Source organism: Pristis pectinata, chromosome 16 (assembly GCF_009764475.1).
Source record: "Pristis pectinata isolate sPriPec2 chromosome 16, sPriPec2.1.pri, whole genome shotgun sequence".
In the NCBI taxonomy this organism is placed as follows: Eukaryota; Metazoa; Chordata; class Chondrichthyes; order Rhinopristiformes; family Pristidae; genus Pristis; species Pristis pectinata.
In genome coordinates, this window is record NC_067420.1 from 45,492,480 (window position 1) to 45,508,385 (window position 15,906).

General features: G+C 45.4%; 1 protein-coding gene across 12 annotated transcripts in view; it reads right to left on the minus strand.

The window, feature by feature from the left end:
* osgn1 (oxidative stress induced growth inhibitor 1) overlaps positions 1 to 15,906 on the minus strand; it is a 34,109-nt gene that overhangs the window by 13,628 nt on the left and 4,575 nt on the right. For 6 of the 12 annotated variants that reach the window (XM_052031614.1, XM_052031605.1, XM_052031609.1 and 3 more), the window contains 2 exons: positions 2,896 to 3,041; positions 1,004 to 1,140 (listed from right to left, as the gene is read on the minus strand). In XM_052031614.1, coding sequence (XP_051887574.1) covers positions 1,004 to 1,140; positions 2,896 to 2,956 — 198 coding nt within the window. In that variant the 5' untranslated portion in view covers positions 2,957 to 3,041. Of the gene's footprint in view, positions 1 to 1,003; positions 1,141 to 2,895; positions 3,042 to 6,393; positions 6,746 to 14,972; positions 15,093 to 15,906 lie in introns of those variants that run through there. The other 6 variants (XM_052031604.1, XM_052031608.1, XM_052031607.1 and 3 more) reach the window with 4 other exon arrangements.

Sequence of the window (15,906 nt, forward strand, 5' to 3'; positions counted from 1 at the left end):
AGAGTATCTAGGTTTCCACTGCTCGTTATGTAATGAGGAGCTTCCCGACATCACTGAATGGCCCAGCTGTTATACTAAGGTCAGCTCCCCTGCTCAGGACTCCCACTGCCAGAATAATGACTTCTATCAGCTCTATAAAATCATTTAAACGTTCCAATTATGCACTCAACAGGTAAGGCAATATTTTTCCCAGCCTCATCACACCTCCCTGTGGCAATACTTTGCACAAACACAAGGGACTGAGCTGCAAGTCCTGCGGAACTCTCCCAGCAATAGCCACCCAGTCACAGAAACAACCTTCTGCTATCGAGCCAACTGTGGATCCAATTTACCACTCTCACTTGGATCTCATGGAATTATTTTTTGATCTACCTCTATACGGGTCCTTGTCAAAAGCCTTCCTGAAATGCATGAAAACTACATCAAACCTATTGCCCTCACTGAATGTTTTAAGAAGGGTCGTCAATCAAGTTAAATCAGATCGGACAAACTCTAATCAGTCCTGACTGTTGCTGACCAACCTGTGTCCTTCTCTATGAAGGTTTATACCATCCCCTAGAACCGATTCCAAAGATTTGCTCAACACCAAAAGTTAAACTGCAGACACAAGAGACTGGAGATGCTAGAATCTGGAGCAAAAAAACTGCTGGAGGAACTCAGGCGGCCAGGCAGGGCCTGTAGAGGGAAATGGACAGATGACATTTTGGGTCGAAACCATTCAACTGGACTAACCCTAACCCAGTCTAAGCGAAGGGTCTTGATCTGAAATACCGACTGTCCATTTCCCTCCCCAGTTGCTGCCTGACCTGCTGAGTTCCTCTAGCAGTTTGCTTTTTGCTCCTATTCCATTGCTTTACTGGTTTCCATTTCCTACGTCAGCAGTCCTGGTACCAGAGTTCTTCTGCCCACTGAGTTAGAGACAGCTTCAGTTACCCGCAGGACCTGCATCAAGACACAGTATTATTCCAGGCATTGCCAGTTAGAGCACACATACACACAATACCTGGTCAACGATCGACAGGTGGCGGTTCTCCTCCAGTTTGCGCTGCAGGATTGGGTTTGGGTGGCTTGCTAGAGGTGACAGGTAGGGTCTGTATCCAGACAGTAAGTAGGACAGGCAGATTCCTGAGGGCCCATTTCCTAAGGAACAAACAACATTAATATGCATGTTTCAGGGCTGCACGTAGGAATAGGAGGCCATTCAGCCCATCAAAGCTTTCCACCATTCAATAAAATCAGGTCTGATCCCTGCCTCAGTGTATCCACTTTGCACCATATTCTGAATACCCTTCCCAATGAAACCTCCAACCATCCCCCCTCTGGGGAGACACTCCCCAATACCAATGCCCTCTATGTGACAAGGTGCTTCCTGACTTCACCGAGTGGCTCAGCTCTGACCTTAACACCTTGTCACTACACTACAGATTCCCCGTCCCAACACCAGAAATTGTTTCTTTGTACCTACCTAATCACATTGATTCACCACTTTAACACCCAATTAGATCATCCCATCTCCCAAACTCAGCAGTAGAAACCTGGTTTATACAACCCATCCCTGTTATTTAACCAATTCAGTCCTGTATTCTGCTAGACACTGAAACACTTCTTCCAAACAAGCATGGTTTTATTAATTAACAGTTCTAATCCATTAAATAATTTTTATCACTTAAACCCCAGCTTGACCACCCCCTACATTCTATCTGCAGGGGAATAGAAGATCTTGCAAGTAGTCCACACAATTCAAACCTTTCAGTTCTGTGATTCACAAGAGCAATTTCAATTAAAATTGAACACCAAGGAAGGAGGCAAACCAGGGGTTAGGGTTTTGGCAGCAGAAGGGAGAGCCAGCAACTGTGGAGGGAAGAAATGATTAAAGCACATGAAGCCAGAATTTGAGGAGTGCAGATAACCTGGAGGGGTGGGGGTTACATAAACAGGGAGGGACAAGCTGATATAGGACAGAAGGATGAGATCTCTAAACCCAATGCATTACCAGACCAGGGGTCAATGCGGGCCAGCCAACATGGGGTGGAGTGGGATGGTGGGTGAGAATCTGGCCAAGTTTACAGAGATGGGAAGATAGAAGACAGATGACAGAGGGATGAGGCAGGGATAAATGTGGAGGAGCCAAAAAAAATGCAACGGAAGTTTATCTGAGATGTATGGATTAAAAGGGAGCAGGAAAGAAAGTGGGGAGGGGGGGGGGGAAATTCCCATTCCCAATGTCCCCCTCAGGGTGGGGAGGGGAGAGGGGGGGAAATGTCCCCTTCAGGGTGGGGAATGTCCCCCTCAGGGTGGGGAGGGGGGGGGAATTCCCATTCCCGGTCCCCCCTCAGGGTTGGGGGAGGGAGCGGGCAGGGCGATTCCCAATCCCACTCTTCTACACTGCCCCCTTGTCACCTTCTGCTCCCAGCCTCAACACTTTGTCACTCCTAACCCAGTGGCCACAGCAAACTTGGACATTTAACTTCCAATTCTCATAGCTGTTGTTAACAAGAGGTGGCCGGCCCAGGGACACCACATCACTAACAGCCAGAGGGTTGTCATTAATGCCCACAATCCATCTCCCACTCCCAACCAGTTCCAAACCCTTGTTAACAGGGTTTCCCCACAAGCCCCACCCCTCCCCCCCGTCACCACCACCTCTCCCTGTACAGGCTGGGCTTTAGGTTGAACAACCCCCTCTTCTCTTGCATCCCTCCCCAACCAGACTCCTTGCTTATTGCAGCACAGTAATTGCCAGAGAACTGCTGTAGTACAACATAGTAAAGCAGGGAGTTCCTGGGTCCCTGGACTGTCCACTCAGCTGTGGTTGCACCTTCACCTGGCCCAATGGGAGGAACCCTGCCTGGTGACACCCACATTAATCTCGCTCCACACCCCATCTGATCATACCCACGACAAGGACAGGAATGGTCAGAGACCCATCGTCCGGCAGCACCCTGTCCTCCAGCATCACGAAGGGCAGTGGTGGAACTGTGGAGGCTGAACACGCACCAAATTATCACAGAGCTTTTTCGTGGTGATGTCCCGGCACAAAACTGAGGATGGAAAAGAAGAAAAAAATATCACGAGCTGTAACAAAGTCAAAAGAATTTCCTTTAGGATGGTGTGCATTAGTTCAGTGCTCATTACATGGTATGTACATCACTAAAACCATCCATTGCATCCATCTGTGCCTTGCCATCGTTTAAGCTCCACCCATGTCTCTCCATATTACCCAGTGAGCACATAACCCAACTATTTAACAGAGGAGAGAGAGAGAGAGAGAGAAAGAAAAACAGGGAACTACTGACGTGTTAACCTAACCTCAGTCATAGGGTAAATGCTGGAATCTGTAATGGATATCACAACAGCACATCGAGAAAGGAATAAAAGGATTGAGCAGAGGCAACATGGAATTATGAAAGGGATATCATGATTGACTAATCCACCAGAGTTCTTGAAGGATATAACAAGGAGGAACCAGTGGATAGGCCGTGTTTATATTTTCAGAAGGCTTTTGATAAGGTTTCACATAGGAGGCTGGTCCAAAGTTAGAGCACACAGAGATGCAAGAGACTGGAACAAAAACGACCCACTGGAGGAACTCAGCATCTGTGGGGGGGGGGGGGGGGGGGGGGAAGGAACTAACGACGTTTCAGGTTAAGACCCTGCATCAGGACTGATCAGTGCTCAGGCTCCAACTATTCACAATCTAAGGCTGTGGTTTGGCTGAGAGCACCAACTGCAATATTCCCCAGTTTGCTGATAGGTGGGAGTGAGAGTGGGGAAGGCAATGCAAAGAAGCTTCCAGGGAACATGGACAAGCTGAGTGGTGACAAACATGGCAGGTGGAATACAATGTGGAAAATGTCGTGCACAAAACAGAATTTTTTTTAAACTGGTGACAGACTGTTGATTTTCAAAGGGAGATGGCTATCCTTGTACACAAGTACTGAAGGCTGACAGGCAGGTAGAGCAGGCAGTAAGGAGGACAATAGTGCCAGAGGATGCAAATAAGGACAACATACAGGACCTTGGTGAGACTTCAGCTGAAGCATTGTACAGCCTTTCAATCTCCCTACCATGAAGGGAATGTGATGAGGATTCTCCAGACCAATTCCAGGGACCATGGGTTTGCAGGATGAGCACAGGCTAAGTAGACGTGGCCTGTCATTCTCTAGGGTGTAGACAAATGAGAGGGATCTCACCGAGACTTACAAAATTCTGACAAGACTGGAAAAGGTGGAGGCAGGGAGGATGTTTCCCTGGCTCAGGGGTCTAGAACCAGGGGTGACAGCCTCAGAATGAGGAGTTGGCCATTTATAACAGGGAAGAGGAGACTTTTCTTCACACCAAGGGTGAATCTTTGAAGGGCTGTGGAGGGTCAGAGTTCACTCAAATTGGAGATCAAAAGATTTCTGGACCAATGGAATCAAGGGACGGTGGGGGGGAGGGGGCGCGGTGGTGGGGTGGTGTCATGGTGCTGAGGGTGAACATCAGCCATGACCTTTATGAACTACTCCCTGTGGAAGTAGATTCCACTCTTACACCTTTTTCTGGTGAAAGATATTTCTCTGAAATTCTCAATTACATTTATTAGTGTTTGTGCATTGTGAGGAAGGTTATCAAAGGATACAGCAGGATATTGACCAACTGACCAACTGGAAATGTGGGCAGAGAAATGGCAGATGGAGTTTAATCCGGACAAGTGTGAGGTGTTCACTTTGAGAGGTCAAATGCAGTAAATGGCAGGACCCTTGGGAGCACTGATGTATAGAGAGATCTTGGGGTGCAAGTTCATAGTGTTGCCACAGTAGATCGGGTGGTACGACATGCTTGCCTTCATCGGTCAGGACGTTGAGTACAAAAGTTGGGCAGTCCTGTTGCAGCTGTATAAAACTTTGGTTAGGCCACAAATGGAGCATTGCGTGCAGTTCTGGTCACTGCATTACAGGAAGGGTGTGGATGCTTTGGAGAGATTCACCAGGATGTTACCTGGATTATAGTACATTAGCTACAAGGAGGGGTCGGACAAACTTGGGTTGGTTCCTCTAAGTGGAGTCTGAGGGCTGACCTGATAGAAGTTTATAAAATAATGAGAGGCATCGATAGGGTAGGTTAGAGTCTTTTCCCCAGTGTAGGATTGTCAAATACTAAAGGGCATAGCTTTAAGTTGAGAGGGGGGCAAGTTTTATTTTTAAAACCACAGAATGGTAAATGCCTGGAACTCAGAGCCAGGGGAAGTGGTGGAAGCAGATAAGACAGCAATGTTTAAGATGCATTTAAACAGACATGAATGGGCAGGGAATGGAGGGATGTGGATCACATGCAGGCAGATGTGCAGTTTAAATTGGCATCATGGTCAGCACAGACATAGTGGGCTGAAGGGCCTGTTCCTGTGCTGTACTGTTCTATGTTGCAGACTCCAGTTCTGCTCTCCTGCACAGCTAAAAGCATCTTTTCTCAAGATGTTTCATAATTAAGTACTTCAATCAAGCTGATCTTCATCTTTATAGTTTATTAAATTTAATAATTCCTAATTCACAATTTATTCCAGCCCCAGATGCCAATTAATAAAATAATTGCTGATTCCATTGTAACCACAACTCTCCGGTCCTGTCTGTTCAGGGCAACCTTTCACCTCAAGAATCCATCTATATCTGCCTTAAGAATATTCAAAGTCTCTGCTTCACTTGAGAAAGTGATTCAAAAGAGGCACAACCCTCAGAGAAAGAACTGTACCTCAGAGGTAAATGGCACCTCATTTTTAAAGACTGACCCCCTAGTTCCAGATTAAGAACATTGGGAATGAGAGCAAGAGCCACACGGGGAGTGGATGCCCATGTGAGACCAGAACAGGTTTCAGGGAAACAAGCAGAAGAATGGGACTAAGGGAGGCAGCACCGACTCAGAGGGCTGAATGGCCTACATCACAAGGAAATAGAAGGAGCCCAATATGGTACAAAGTATGGTCTCATCAATGCCCCATATATCAGGTGTAGTCTCCCTGCCTTTGCATTCAATTCCCTCACAATAAATAACATTATGTTGACTTTCCCAATAACGTGCTGTACCTGCATACGAACCGTGCACTAGACACCCAGATCCGTTATACAAGAAAATACGAATAGGCCAGTCAGCCCCTCAAGTCTGCTCCATTATTCAACATGAACATGGCTGATCTGCCCCAGGCCTCAACTCCTGTGTCTCTTCCCCAGAGCCCCCAAATCCCTGATCTTTCAAAAATGTGCCCATCTCCTCTTTAAATACTTCTGGTGATCCAGTGTGTACAGGTTCTGTTGTAGAGAAGTTCAGAGATTCACCACCCTCTGCGAGAAGTAGTCCCTGCACACCGTTTTAAATGTCTGGCCCCAACCTTGTAACTAAGTCCCTTCATTCAAGGCTCACCTCATGGCCTCTCAGAACCTTTTAGGTTTCAATTCATTCTTCCAAGCTCCACAGAAAACACGTCTAACATCTTTAGTTGTTGGTGAAAGGACAACCCTCTCATCCCAGAAACGTATAAGTGAGTCTCTTTAGGACTGCTTCCAATGCCAGTGTATTCTTTCTTGTATAAAGGGGCAAAACTGTTCAGTATTCCAGTCTTGATGAAGGGTCTCGACCCGAAATGTCAACTGTTTATTTTCCTCCTTAGATGCTGCCTGACCTGCTGAGTTCCTCCAGCATTTTGTGTGTTGCTCCAGATATCAGCATCTGCAGAATCTCATGTCACCATTCCAGGTGTGGTCTCACCAATACCCTGTATAATTGTAACATAATTTTCCATTTTTAAAATCCAAACCCCTTGAAACAAAGGCCAAAATGCTATTTGCTTCTTAATGATTTGCTACACCTGCCTGCCTTTCACTGTTTCACACATAACAACCAGACCCCTCTTACTTCACTCATTTGCAGCCCCTCTCCAGTTACATAACCATCTGCCTTTTGATTCCTCCGACCAACACGCATGACCTCACACTTTCAAAGATTAAATTCCATCTAATAAATTTTCACCCACACACTGAAACCATCTATATCCTGTGACGACATAAATGTCATCAGCAAACTCAGATATTTTAAACTCCACCCATTCCTCGTCATTATGTAGATAGTAAATAACTGAGGACTAGGACAACCCCTGGGCACCCTCTAGTCTGAAAAAGATCCATTTATTCTGACTCTGTCTTCTGTGCGAAAACTAATCTTTAATCCATGTTAACAAACTTCCTCAATATCATGAAGTCTTTGCATGTGCTCTATCCTTTCAGAAGGCACTTGATACAGTGCCTCATTAAAGTCCAAAACACTACATCTACAGGTTCCCCACCACTGAATCCTCTCGTTACATCCTCAAAGAACTTCAGCAGATTTGTCAATCATAATTTCCTTTGCATAAAGCATGCTGACTTGGTTTGATTGCATTAGCTTCTCTTAATGACTAGCTATTTCTTCTCTGATTATAGATCCTAGTATCTTTCCAACAACAGGTATTAAAATAACTGGCCTATGAATTCCCAATTTTTGTCTCCCTTCTTTCTTGAACAAGGGCATCATATTTGCAGTTTCCAGTCCACCGGTAACCTCCCAGAACTCAGTGAGTTTTGAAAAACATCAATCAATGGGTCCACTATCTCTGCAGTCACTTTCTTTAAAACCCTTGGGTGCAGGCCATCGGGACCTGGTGACTTTCTGCCTCTAGTTCCGTCAGTTTTTCCTAATACTTTGTTGTGACAGGGACTTATACAAGTCCTTCCCTCCTAAATGAAACAAGCCCATGTGTTATTTTCATGTGCTCCATCTTCAAAATTTAAAGCAACAATTTGCAAAAAATTGTCATTTCCTGTAATTCCCCAGTCTCATTCATCTCTTCTTTTGCACCCCAGAGCTTGTAAACTCTCACCATTTAGAGGTGACAGATTTTCCTGTGAAAATGGATAATTTCACATTCCCCCACACTATACTCCCTTTCTCAGACTACTGCCCTTTTACTTAACCTCTCTTTTCCTTTGTAGCCTCCTGATGTTCTCTTCACAACTTTCCCACCTATCTTTGTGCTGTCAGTAAAGTTAACCACCACACTTTTGGTGCCTTCATCCAGGTTATTCACATAACCTGTAAAAAGGTGTGCATCCAGCATTGATCCCTGTAGCACACCTCTCCTTACATTGTGCCGATCAGCACACAGCCCGTCCATGGCTACTCAGTTGTCCATCAGCCAGCCATCCTTCTATCTACATAAATAAATTAATTCCCTTTCACAAAACCACGTTGACTTTACTTGATTTTTTTTCTGAATGCCCTGACATCACAGCCTCCAACATTTTCCCAATGACGTGTTAAATTGTAGTTCCCTCACCACCTGTCTGGCTCCATCTTTGAGTAAAAGAGTTACATTTGCTATTTTCCAGTAATGGAATCTTTCCTGAATCTAGGAAATTTTGGAAAATAAAACCAACACCATTAGCTAGTTCAATAGCCATTTCTTTTAGCGACCCTAGGACGATGTCCATTACTCCCCAGAGACCTGTGAGTCCACAGATTCCACAAGTTGCTGTCACATTGTCCTGGAATTGGACTTTTCCCTAAGGTCTTCCGTTCTTCCAATCAGATTTGTCATCCTGCTACAGTCCAAGGGTCCGGGGTGGTTTTCATGGATTTGTGGTGTCAATGAGCATTGGGGAAAGAGGGTGGGAGCCAAGTGTAATGCCCGACTTACAGCTATGCCTAGGATGTTACCTGTACCCCTACAGTGAAGGCCAATGCAAAATATCTGTTTACTTCATTTGTCCATTTTCATTACTAATTCCCCAAAATCACTTTCTGTAATTCAATGTTCACCTTGTTAACTCTATTTTAAAAAAAAAATAGCTATAGACACTCCTAGTATCTGTTTTTATATTTTGACTAGTTTTATCTCACGCTACATTTATTTTTTTTTGAATCTCCCAAGTCTTTGCTCCAAGGAAAACAAACTGCCCGGGTGTGCTAGCAGCGGCACTGAAGCCTACCATGGAACAAGAGTGAGAGTCAGTCAGACAGACAGCACAGAAACAGGCCCTTCAGCCCAACTGGTCCATGCCGACCAAGATGCCCCATCTGCCAGCATTTGGCCCATAACCTTCTAAACCTTTCCAATCCACGTACCTGTCCAAGTGTCTTTTAATTGTTGTTATTGAACCTGCTTCAACCACTTCCTCTGGCAGCTTGTTCCACATACACATCACCCTTTGTGTAAAAAAAAGTTGTCCCTCAAGTTCCTATTAAATCTTTCCCCTCTTACCTTAAACCTATGCTGTTTAGTTCTTAATTTTCCAACCCTGGGAAAAAGACCGAGTGCATTCACCCTATCTATGCCCTTCATGATTTAATACATCTCTATAAGATCACCTCGTATAAATGACCTGGATGAAAATGTACATGGGTGGGTTAGTAAGTTTGCAGATGATACAAAGATTGGTGGTGTTGTGGAAGACTGGCAAAGGATACAGTGGGATGTAGATCAGTTGCAGATATGGGCGGAGAAATGGCAGATGGAGTTCAACCCAGCCAAATGTGAAGTGTTGCGCCTTGGGAGGTCAAATGTAAAGAGACAGCACACTGTTAATGGCAAGACCCTTAACAATGTTGATGAGCAGAGGGATCTTGGGGTCCAAGTTCATAGCTCCGTGAAGGTGGCTACATAGGTTGATAGGGCGGTAAAGGCGGCGTGTGGCATGCTTGCCTTCATTAGTCGAGGTGTTGAGTTCAAAAGTCAGGAAGTTATGCTACAGCTTTATAAAACTCTGGTTAGGCTGCATCTGGAGTATTGTATTCAGTTCCGGTTACCCAATTATAGGAAGGATGTGGAGGCTTTGGAGAGGGTGCAGAAGAGGTTTCCCAGGACGCTTCCTGGATTAGAGGGTATGTGCTATGAGGATAGGGTTGGACAAACTTGGGTTGTTCTCTCTGGAGCAGTGGAGGCTAAGGGGAGATCTGTTTGCGGTTTATAAGATCATTAGAGACATAGAGAGAGTAGACAGCTGGTATCTTTTCCCCAGGGTTGGAATGTCTAATACCAGACACAGAGTGGTGAGTGCCTGGAATGCACAGCCTGAGGTGGTGGTAGAGGCAAATATAATAGGGGCATTCAAGAAACTCTTAGATAGGCACATGGATGTGAGGGAAATGGTAGGTTGTGGACATTGTGTAGGTAGCAGGGAATAGTATAGTTGGGCATTTTATTACTAATGTAATTGGTTCAGCACAACATTGTGTGCCGAAGGGCCTGTTCCTGTGCTGTATTGTTCCATGTTCTATGTTCCATGTTCCATGTCTCCTAAGCTCCGAGGAAAAACATCCTAGCCTGTCCAACCTCTCACAAAAAGAAAATCAGTCCCTCAAGCGCTGGCAACGTCCTTGTAAATCTTTTCTGCACTATTTCCAGTTTAATAACATCTTTCCTACAGCAGGGCGACCAAAACTAAACAATACTCCATGTGCGGCCTTACCGATGTGTTGTACAACGGCAACACAGCATCCCACTTTTTATACTCAACACCCCAACTGATGAAGGCCAGTGTGCCAAAAACCTTCTTCACCATGCTGTCTAAAATGGAACTCCACTTCAGGGAACCATGTATTTGTACTCCAAGGTCCTCTGTTCTAGAACACTCCTCAGGGCCCTGCCATTCACCATGAAAGTCCTACCTTGATTTGACTTTCCAAAATGCAATACCTCACTCTTATCCGAATTAAACTCCATTTGCCATTACTTGACTCACTTACTCAGCTGATCAAGATCAGCCTGTAATTTTTGATAATCATCTTCATTCAGAATGACACCACCTATTTTAGCATCATCTGCAAATTCACTAACCACGCCTTGTATGTCCTCATCTAAATAGTTGAAATAGATGATAAACAACAACAGACCCAGCACCAACACCTGAGACACACCACTGGACACGGGCCTCCAGTCTGAGAAACAACCTTCCACCATCACCCTCTGCTTTCTACCATCAAGCCAATTGTGTATCCAATTAGCCAGCTCTCCGGTTTCCATACAATTTAACCTTCCATAGCAGCCTATCATGCGGAACCTTATCAAAGCCCTCTCTGAAGTCCATATAAACCACGTCTACTAATTGATTTGAATGTGGGATGAGAGTTTGTCTCAGAGTGTTGAGGACAGCTTCCATTGTCTGAGAACTATCCCAACTTCAAATCTATCTTCAGAACCTCAGACTTTGAACAATTGAAGTGAACCTGAAATACAAACAGAAAATGTTGGCCACACTCAACAGGTCAGGTAGCGTCTGTGGAGAAAGAAACAAATACTGCCTGACCTGCTGAGTGTTGCCAGGATTTTCTCTTACTTTCAGGTTTCCAGTATCTGGAGGTTTTTTTATTTTCAGATCTACACCAATCTGGTCTTCACGCCTTGGACTGGATTCAATGTTGTGATTACAGTTTGGTTTATCACATTGGCCACAAGGTCACTGCAGCCTAGTAAAAGGGAACACACTATCTGACTGCCCTGTTTTCATTACACTACTCAAAGTGGCTGTGTAACATCACCAGCACAACCCACACACATCTGAGGCAGCAGCACACTGAATGAATGACCACCAGGGCGCTGGGAGCGAAAGCCCATTCCACACACTCACAGCTCTGCTCAGTCAATGGAAGCCATCCTCAACACTCTGAACCAAACTCTCACCTCACATTCAAATCAACTCTCGTTCCACGGTGGGCACCTGGGCCACCAACCATGCTCCTGACAATTTGTCTCCTGCTTTAGTAGCTGCCACTGTACACTTACTGCCTCAGTTTAACACAACACACACCAAGGGTCAAACCTCACTCCTATCTCCAATGACATTCCCATCCCCATGTCTCCCACCATCAAGATTCCTGATCAGAAACTAGACCAGCCAGATAAACAGCTCAGAGGCTGGGTATCCTGCAGCAAGCAACTTACCTCCTGACACCCCACTGCCTACTTAAGATCTACACGAGGCACTTAGACGTATACATGAACAAGCATGGAATGGAGGGATATAGACCACGTACAGGCAGGTGGGATTAGCTTGGATTGGCATCATGGTCAGTACTGACATGGTGGGCCAAAGGGCCTGTTCCTGTGCTGTACAGTTCTATGTTAAGGCACAAGTCAGGAGCAGGATGGAATATTGGAGAGCAGCTCCAACATTCCCAGAGGTTGACACCATCCTGACTTGGGAATGCATTATCAGCCCTCATTGTTAACATGTTGGAACCTGAAACTCCCTCCCCAACAGCACAGAGGGAGCACCTTTGTCAGAAGGGCTGCCGCTCACCACTGCCTTTTAAGGGCAATCAGGAATAGGCAGTAAATGCTGGACTTGCCTGTGGTGCCCAAATCTGGAAACTAGGATAAAGTTTCCTGTGAGCCCTAATCTTGTAGCACGATGCCATTAACCCTTCTCTTTTCATGCCACAGCAGCTGAAGTCACATTCCCACAGGAAACTAATCCCACGACCTCCATCGCTAACACTTTCCACAACCAGAGACCTGAGCAGGATCACTGACTGCAACAGCTGTGCCCAAAAGCTCTGAATGAACCTTCTAGCATTCACTAACCTCTAACCAATGATTTAACTCACCCCACTGAATTAAGTGACTTAAAAAGGAAAAAGAGTTAGTTTCAGAGATAAGCACTGCAAAAAAGGACACCGCATTCATAAACATTCCCTCTCGCTGAGCTCACCCCTCCCAGTGTAACCACAACCCATTTGTACCAAGCACCTCATGCCTTTTGAATAGATTTCAAACAAAACAGTGCTTACACAACACCTGATACATAACTGAGTACAGTATGTACAAACTAATCAGACAAGATAGAACTAGCAGTCAGAATTTGCTCAAGGCTCTCTCGCTGAGAGGTAGAGAATTTTCTTGTATTCATTTGCTATTGGTTGCATCACTGTCAAGGTCAACATTTACTGCACAGACTTGTTCCCTCTCCACAACCAAAGGCTGGCCAGGCTAGACAGCAGTTAATGAGTTAACCACGTTAGTGTGGGGTTGGAATCAAACACAGCACCAGACAAGGTTTCCTTCGATACAGGACATCAGTGAACCAGGTGCATTTTTACATTAATTCAATCAGCTTTTACATAAAGTAACTCTAAGCTTGATGTTGAAAAATCTAATTTGTTTTCTGTATAATCATATTGGATCACTAATTAGATCTGTTGAACTCCACATGTGGAGGGAAAACCAACTTGGCTCCCACCTTCTTTGTCCAACACTTGTGGACACCAGTAATCCATGAAGAACATCCCTGGACACTTGCACTGTGGCAGGAACACAAATCTCATTGAATGGATTGAACCAAGATGGGCAAGCTCTACCCCAGATCAGTTCATCTCATCGACTGCCAAAACTTCCCAAACCTTTGTTATCTCTAGAACTGATGGACCTGGCTCAGAGGTTAAATCACCAGACTGGTAATCCAGAAACCAGGACTAACAATCCAGTGACCAGAATTCAAATCCAACCAAGTCATCTGTGGAATTTAAATGCAGTTAATAATCTATACAGAACAACCAGTCTTGGTAATACTGAACTGGATTATGACAATCCAGTCATCAATGTCCTTCAGGGAGGAAATCTGCTGCCCTTCCCTCATTTGACTCCAGTCTCCCTACGTGTAGTCTAGCAAGCCACCCAGTTACAACATTACTGCTGGGTTCAGACAGAGAAGGAATAAAACTGGATGGGCACCCAGCATCGAGCTAGCCACAGAATTCAGACATGGCAAAGTCACTTCCAGCCCACTTGAACGTGCAAAGTCCTCCTCAAGAACACCTGGGCTCAGGATCGGGAAAGTTGTCCCACAGACTAGTCAAGCAGTGGACTTGAGTAGTCAGTATCACAGAACTGGACTGTACAATGTGCCAGACTCCATCATAGCCCCTGAGGTTGATCCTGTTCCACTGCAAGGACAGACCAACACTGTACAAATAGGAAGGATTAGCTCTGGGAGTCCTTGACATTGTTTCAGGGTATCAGGTTATACACCGACAAAGAAACTTGCTCCTGATTCCCACCTACCATTCTCCCTCAGCTGTTGAATCAGTGCTCCTGCATGTTGAGCAACACCTAGAAGAAGCACTGAGAGTAGCAAGGGCACAGAATGTCCATCACCAAGAGCGTCTAGGTAGCACCACCAGAGACAGAGCTGGTTGAGTCCATACTGACAGAGTTACAGCAAGTCCTGGTGAGCCAACGAGAAGGATAAACCTACTTGACCTCATACTCATCAATCTACCCACAGTATCTTGCTGAATGGGACTAGGAACAACACTGGGCATTGTCAGGTGTGGTGGATCAGTGACAGCAGAAACACCTCCACAACCTGTAGCCTCATGGCCTGGCAACCTCCTCACTATCCCCTCAACCCTGCTTCAATGCTGGGACCAGCATCGGGCACACCCAAATATGATGAGGAGTCAGCCCAGTGAATCTGTCACACAGGATTACATCATTGCTAACAGCAAAAACTGCATGCATTAGGTGGAGTTAAACCATCTCACAACCAATGGATCAGACCCTGCAGCTCTGGCACATGTATTCATGGACAGCGGTGGACAATTAAACCGCTAACAGGATGGCAGCTTCAAGAATACACCCACACTCAACGATGGTAGGGTCCAGTAGATGAGTGTTAGAGACAAGGCTGAAGCAACTGCAACCACATTCAGCCAGAAGTACCAGGTAGATGATCCATCTCTCAGTCATTCCACCATGTACTGGCTGCCCAGAGGCTACACTCTGGACTTCCCTCCCTGAATCCCCTCCTCCTCCTCTCTCCTTACCTTCAAATGCTCCTTAAAACACACTAAGCTTTTGGTAATCTGCCTGACTATCCCATTGGGTGGCTCTGTATGATGTTCTGTTGGACAAGGCTCTTGTGTAACAGTGGAATATTTTACTATGTTAACGATGCTAGGTTTTTACTCACAGTTGTCACGGAGACTGTCTGACCTACATACCCCCGTCATCAATCATCTCAGCCTTCAAGCAGGATCAAAAAAAATCCAGACCAGTCTGAATATTCCAACTAAACATCAAGCACCCTCGCTTGGTACAGAAGGAACTGAGTCATGACAAGAGTATTTCACTTTCCTTTTCAATACACACACTGACAAACAAAGCCGCTTGTTTACTTCAAAGAGTAACAGGAATTGAATTACATCACACTGTCCAACGCCCTGTTAAAGTTCCACAGTACCATTCAATACTGGTGGGATTTAATGCTGTAAATAAGTGGTTCTGAGAGAGGGGTGTGGGGTGGGGTGCAGAGAAAAAGAGTGGTGGCAGGGTCTGGCACATTGTAAGGTCTTGAATGAGTGGTTCTGAGAGAGGGGTGGAAATGGTGGCAGAGTCTGAGATGGATGGACAGAGAAGTGGGAAGATGAGATAAAGATGGGCCAGACAGATGGAAAAGGGGGAGATGAGGGAGAAAGGAAAGATTGAGGATGAACGACAAACAGCTACTCCTGACATTTAAAAAGGAGAGAACAAGTATTTTCAAAATGATGAAAGGTGAGAAGCAATGTGAATCTGGAGAGACCAAACACAGCCAAGCACATAGGTTAATAAAGTGTCATTGGCAGGTGCAGAAAATAATCCCAAAGGCACACGAAGCATTGGCATTTGTGTACAGTGGCTGCAGTAAGAGGGGAGTGGTGTTATACAGAGCCCAGGTTTGACAACAAATTAGCTGGATTGAACCTAGAGTGTACATCCTGGTGATCCAGCAGGAAAGTGGCTCAAGGGGATATTTAATCTCACTCTGCCTCTATCCCTACATTCTTAGGTAAGAAGAGAAGGCTGGCCAGAGATTTGGTCACAGAACATGATAGCCACAGATAAATCCAAATGTGGAGTCCAGG